Source organism: Sceloporus undulatus, chromosome 9 (assembly GCF_019175285.1).
Source record: "Sceloporus undulatus isolate JIND9_A2432 ecotype Alabama chromosome 9, SceUnd_v1.1, whole genome shotgun sequence".
In the NCBI taxonomy this organism is placed as follows: Eukaryota; Metazoa; Chordata; class Lepidosauria; order Squamata; family Phrynosomatidae; genus Sceloporus; species Sceloporus undulatus.
The window spans coordinates 34317588-34323575 of NC_056530.1; the positions used below are offsets into that span (position 1 = coordinate 34317588).

Here is a 5988-nt window from a genome sequence, read left to right on the forward strand (position 1 = left end):
TGACCCTGGGTGAGGAGGAGTGATTCCCATGTTAATCTGTGTATTGTCAATACACAGATTAACATGGGAATCACGCCTCCTCACCCAGGGTCACACAGTATATATATACCCACTCTCTTCCAAGTTAGCATTCTCTGAAGATGCCAGACACAGATGCTGCCGAGACGTCATAGAATCATAGAGTTGGAAGAGACCGCAAAGGCCATCCAGTCCAACCTCCTGCCATGCAGGAAATCCAAATCAAAGCATCCCCGACAGATGGCCATCCAGCCTCTGTTTATAGACCTCCAAGGAAGGAGACTCCACTATTATCTCCAAGGAAGGAGTGTGTTCCACTGTCGAACAGCCCTTACTGTCAGGAGGTTCCTCCTAAGGTTGAGGTGGAATCTCTTTTCCTGCAGCTTGCATCCATTGCTCCGGGTCCTAGTCTCTGGAGCAGCAGAAAATAAGCTTGCTCCCTCCTCAGTAATAAACTCTTCTAGAACATGGCCACATAGCCCGAAAAACCCACAAAAACTATTTTCATGTTTGTTTTACTGAGTTGATTTTAATCTGTGACGTCTAACCAGAAAAAGGTGTGATATCAAGTCTTGAGACTTCACTATACTAACTACTGGTACCTTTTTATACCAGCAGGGGCGTCCCCGTCGTGTAACTGAGTGGTCCATGATGTCATCAGCCACCAAGAAAAAGGCTTGAAGCTGCAATGAAATCAGACACCATCATCAAACATTTAGCAAGTAAAATAAGCAAAAAAGAAGTCTCTGCCCTCAACAAGCTTATTTCAAAAGAAAAGAGAAGGAAAAGGCAAAAAAGGATGGATATATGCAAGCAAAAAGACCTATAGTTTGGTTATATATTAATTTGGTACAAGTACAAAAAAAGAGAGGAAAATATATTGAAATATTGCTATTATTTATTATTTGTATGTATGAAACCAAGCTTACATACAAGGCTTTCCCTAAAGTGTCACAGTATAACCTGCCACCCCAAAACTTTAACAATATAGCCACACATACAAAAGAAAACAAGTAAAATGGGGAAAGAAAATAAAGAGATAACATAGGAAGATATGGCATTGTTTCTGTTGTATAATACCTGGCTGAGTTTTAAATTAATCACTAGACTGAATCTGCAAAAAAATATTTTAAAAAGTATACAATTCTAAAGAAACAACACACATGCATACAAAACATGCAATTCCTGTTTAGAAGAGGCATTCCTACATGAAAACAAAGAGATAATTCCTCTTAACATGAAGCTTATTCTTTATAGCTAGAAGTACTTAAGAATATATAAAGGTATCTAAGGCCCTATACAGACAGACCCAAATAAAGCTGCTTCGAGTCACTTTGGAGGTATGGTGTTTCAATGATGCATGCATCCAAAGAGTCTGGAAGCTGCACCAAAGTTGCACTCTAGTCCTTAGGAATGGAGTGTGGCTTTGGCACAACCTCCGGACTCTTAGGACCCATGCATCATTTAAACAGCATACCTCCAAAGAGACCTGAAGCAGCTTTATTTTGGCAGTCTGTAACAGGCCAATAAGAACTTTTTGGCGGGGAGGCTCTCCTCCAGGACTACCGAGGGAGCCTTTAAGCAGACCACAATAAAAGCTCCACACTACTTTAAAACAAAAAAGAAGAAGCGAAAGTTCATAAAGGTAGTTCACTAGTTCATAAGGCTATCTCAATATACTGTAGCCTGAGGCTGAGCCTAGAGTATGTTGATGTTCAGCATTGCAATATGTTGCCTAAGAGTTACTGTGACTGTTTCATATTGCAGAGACACTTCCCTCTTTTTCTGTAAAAGAAAAGGAAAACCCATATAGATGAGCTTTGATAACAAGGGTTGGTTTCAACCTGACTAAAAGTCACCTTGTATATTTGGGGGTGGGGTGGGGGGACCAGTAGGACAGATTAGTTTCAGCCAGAATTGAAAAACAGTGAGCTAAAGCCTGCATTCAGTTTCCTGAAGTTCCACCTGGAGCTGCAGAGGAACATTTGGGAGGCAATGAGGGGCTGTACTTGAAGGGCAGCCCTCGCAAATGTTGATTAAATTGCTTCAAAGGACGTGCTGGATTCCATACAGAAGCCAAGTCAGATCTTTAGCCTCCAGAAGCTGTATTGCAACTGGTACACAGAAACCTCTCCTGCTATGAAAAAAATGTATAATATGGCAGATGCTGGTTTTGGACATCAAGTCTGTGTGGACAACATAAAGCAGGGCAGGAAGGATTATTTTCTATAGGCAGATGAAAGTGCCTTTCAGAATCTGCTGTATTGTTCATTCACCCTTAGTGAGCTCAGACTGAACCCCAGATTTCTAGGGAATCTGGGTTGACGAATCCTAACCTACACAATCAAAACTTCTGCTAGAATCTATAAAGCAGAGGCTGATTTTTTCCTGAATTTTTCCCCTAACAGTTAATTAATTAATTAATTAATTTGTTTTATTTATATACCGCTATTCCAAAGATCATAGCGGTGAACAGCAAGTAAGCTAATTAGCAAGTAAGCAAGTAATGTTATCTTAATTAACTCTGATAGAATATAATCACAGCTTGGAGTCTTCCTTGATTATTAATTATGTCACTTGTGACCTACAGGGATTCACATGTGTTTCTGTGTGTGTATGTGTGTGTATGTGTGTGTGTGTGTGTGATATATATATGAAAGAGACCTATTAGTCAATCATGTATTTTGCTGTGTGTGAGGGAGTATTCTTGTCATAGATGGGTGGCTAGTAACTTGCAGGATTTTCATTGCAGAATGTTTTTTTTAATGGCTATCCCAACCCTTTGACAGTCCAGGCCTCTCCCTGGGATAACAGAGAGCACAAGGCAACAGATACACACTGTATGAATTTTCTGGGCCCATTTCACAGTTTATCTTCCTAGAGTTGTTAGACACTGTCTCCAATACAGATACAGTGGTACCTCGGGATACGAAATACCCAGCTTACGAATTTTTCGGGATACGAATAAATCCCATAGGGATTTATTGTTTCGGGTTACGAAAGTTTTTTCGGGTTACGAAAAAACTCCGGCGCTGTTTTTCCCCATTAGCGCCTATGGGTTTTCGGCTTACGAAGGCTTTTCGGGTTACGAAATTAGCCGCGGAACGAATTAATTTCGTAACCCGAGGCACCACTGTACATGGAAAGTTCCGATTATATGTAGCCTAGTCCACAGTGGCCTCTTCCACCACTGTCACACCCTGGAGGAAAATACTCACTAATTCAATGCACCAGCCAACAACCATAGCATGTTGAAAGCTCTTCTGATCCTGTTGATCTGGCCCAGCCAGCTCCCGGAAAGCAGATACCACAGTAAGTCCCCGGTTGTATTTTCCACCAATGGCATTGTATTCAACTACCTGCAGGAGAAATGGGCACAAAAATATTTGCTATGACACTGACCATTACTGACTGACATTCTGTTAGTGAGATATGTAGGCGTAAATATCCCATACACTTGCATATGTCCTTTCACCTTTTTTTGTTGTTGCTGCAGGGGTCAGTATGCCTTTGTCTCTTCGCAGTGGTCGAAGCATCCCATCAACATACTGAAGAGCCTCAGAAACTCAATGCACAGCCATTTCATGTTTTTTTGGCAAGCAGGTAGAATTGGGAAAGTGTCTAGCTATGTCCCTGCAGCCAGCTATGAAATGATTACATTAGTGCTGAGATCTGCTAGGGTCTTCCAAGGGTCTCAAGTGCTGCTGTAATAATTTCATACTTGCCTATGAGAATGTGGCAAGATGCTTTTTCCAGTCCTGCCCACTCCCCATTTACTACCAACATAATGTAGGGTGGAAATTGTGTGGCTCTCCAAATAGGCTGTATCCATATATAAGTATAGCAAGATCAAGGGAAGTAATAGCACCACTCTATTCTGCTTTGGTCAGGCCCCACCTGGAATTCTGTGGCCAGTTCTGGGCACCACAATTCAAAAACATGTTGAGAAAGTGGAGTGTGTCCAAAGGAGGGCAACTACAATAGTGAAGGGTCTGGAAACCATGCCCTATGAGGAACGCCTTAGGGAGCTGGGGATGTTTAGCCTAGAAAAGAGAGGGTTAAGGGGTGATATGACAGCCCTGTTTAAATATTTGAAGGGATGTCATATTGAGGAGGAAGCAAGCTTGATTTCTGCTGCTCTAGAGAACAGGACCCCGGAAGAATGGATACAAACTAAAGGAAAAATGGTTTCCACCTCAACATTAGGAGGAACTTTCTGACAGTAAGGGCTGTTTGACAGTAGAACAGACTCCCTCAGAGAGTGATGGATCTCCTTCCCTGGAGGTCTTTAAACAGAGAATGGACGGCCATATGTCGGAGATGCTTTGATTGATAATTCCTGCATGGCAGAGGATTGGACTGGATAACCCTTGCAGTCTCTTCCAACTCTATGATTCTATGTTATTGGGTTGCAACTCCTAATAACTCCCAGCATGTCTCACTGTTGGCTACACTGGCTAAGATTTCGAGGAGTTGCAATCAAGCATGTACAACTCCAGTTGCACATTCAAGATGATACAGGAGTCTACCTAGTCCTCTCCATGCCACAAGACCATCAGCTGGGGGTCATTCCCTGGGTTCCCATGGTGGCTCCAAGGAACAGAACATGCTTGGCAGTGTCCCTGGTATGGAATTTATTCCTAACAACCCTGTCCCTAGCTGTGCCTTTTGACCAGGAATGATAACTATACAACCTTCCAGATGTTCAAATGCAACTCCCATAGGCCTTAACTAGCACAGCCAATATTGAGGACAATGGCAGTTGCAGTCCAACCACTTCTGAAGGCCAGAAGTTACTTAGCTCTAAATCAGTCAGAAGAAAACTCTGGAAACAACTCATCCCCACTCATGGTGGCCTGTTTAAGAAAACTCCTTCCATCAGTGCCTCACCTCTTTCAACCTGGCAACAGCATCAGCCACATCCTCCTGGTGGAGCTCATCTTCTGTCAGATCCTTCACAATCTTGGGGAAAAATGCGACAAACTGCTCCCTGTCCGTGGCTCCCATGATCTGTTTTCCATTGCCGCTCATCCTTCCAACTGGAACGCAGAGAAACACAGCGGGGTGGAAAATTTGAGTTTGTATAGAAACAGCATAAGAAAGGATAGTGTTGCTAGTAATTAAGCCTTCTTGATCTTTTAGAAGGGGAGTAACAAATGAGCAAAATTGGGGAAAGAAATGGTGGTATCATGGGGCAGAGCAACAGAACAAGAGAAAAGCCTTTCCAAATGTAACAACCACATAGCCAAGAAAATCAACAATGTGAGAATATATAAAATATGTGTTCATCAATACAGGATAAAATAATATTTTTACACAATCAGCATAAATCCCAATCTAGTTTCCATACATCAGAACAGCTGTTCTCAAACAAAGCACTCCAAACCAGTTCTCCACGTATGCCTGAGCCATACTACTAAGGAAGACATACAGACATGTTATCAATCTGGAATCAGCTACACACAAACTGTTGCAGAAGAGATGCATTGTGCAAGCCAGAATTAACAGAGGACATACAAACGTTTCATCTAATCTAAAACAGATTGGTGTGTATTACCACAAATAGAGACGCTTTATATAAGCCAAGGCATTTGTTCTCCCACCTGTGAAGGAGTGGCTAATGTTTTTATCTGTGGGCCATTGATGAAGACAGAGTGTGTTGAAATGTGTTTTGCTTGCACAAAGCACCTGCAGTAATTCATGACAAACTATTTCACACTTACGAAACAGTTGTATGTCTCCTTTATATATCTCTTTATCTGCTTCACTTTATGGAAATTTGGTTAGGATTCATATACACTTATTTTAATCCTTTCTGGATACAACTTTAATCTTTTATTTCATTTTATTGATTCTTGTATTGATAAAACATTTGCTGTCCCTTTCATGACTTTTTACATTTTGTTTGGCTGTCATGCTGAAGGGGACAAGGCCCTTTGCGAAAGCCCAGAGGGCCACAGTCAACCCTCC

At 41.8% G+C, this 5988-nt stretch overlaps 1 protein-coding gene across 1 annotated transcript in view; it reads right to left on the reverse strand.

Moving 5' to 3' along the window:
- Positions 1 to 5076, reverse strand: part of FDPS (farnesyl diphosphate synthase) — a 19543-nt gene extending 14467 nt beyond the window's left edge. Inside the window, exons 1-3 of the mRNA XM_042440962.1 lie at positions 4909 to 5076; positions 3237 to 3377; positions 621 to 701 (exon numbers count right to left, since the gene is read on the reverse strand). Of these exons, the coding sequence (XP_042296896.1) occupies positions 621 to 701; positions 3237 to 3377; positions 4909 to 5049 (363 nt within the window). The 5' untranslated portion in view covers positions 5050 to 5076. The remainder of the gene's footprint in view (positions 1 to 620; positions 702 to 3236; positions 3378 to 4908) is intronic.
- Positions 5077 to 5988: the final 912 nt, after the last annotated feature.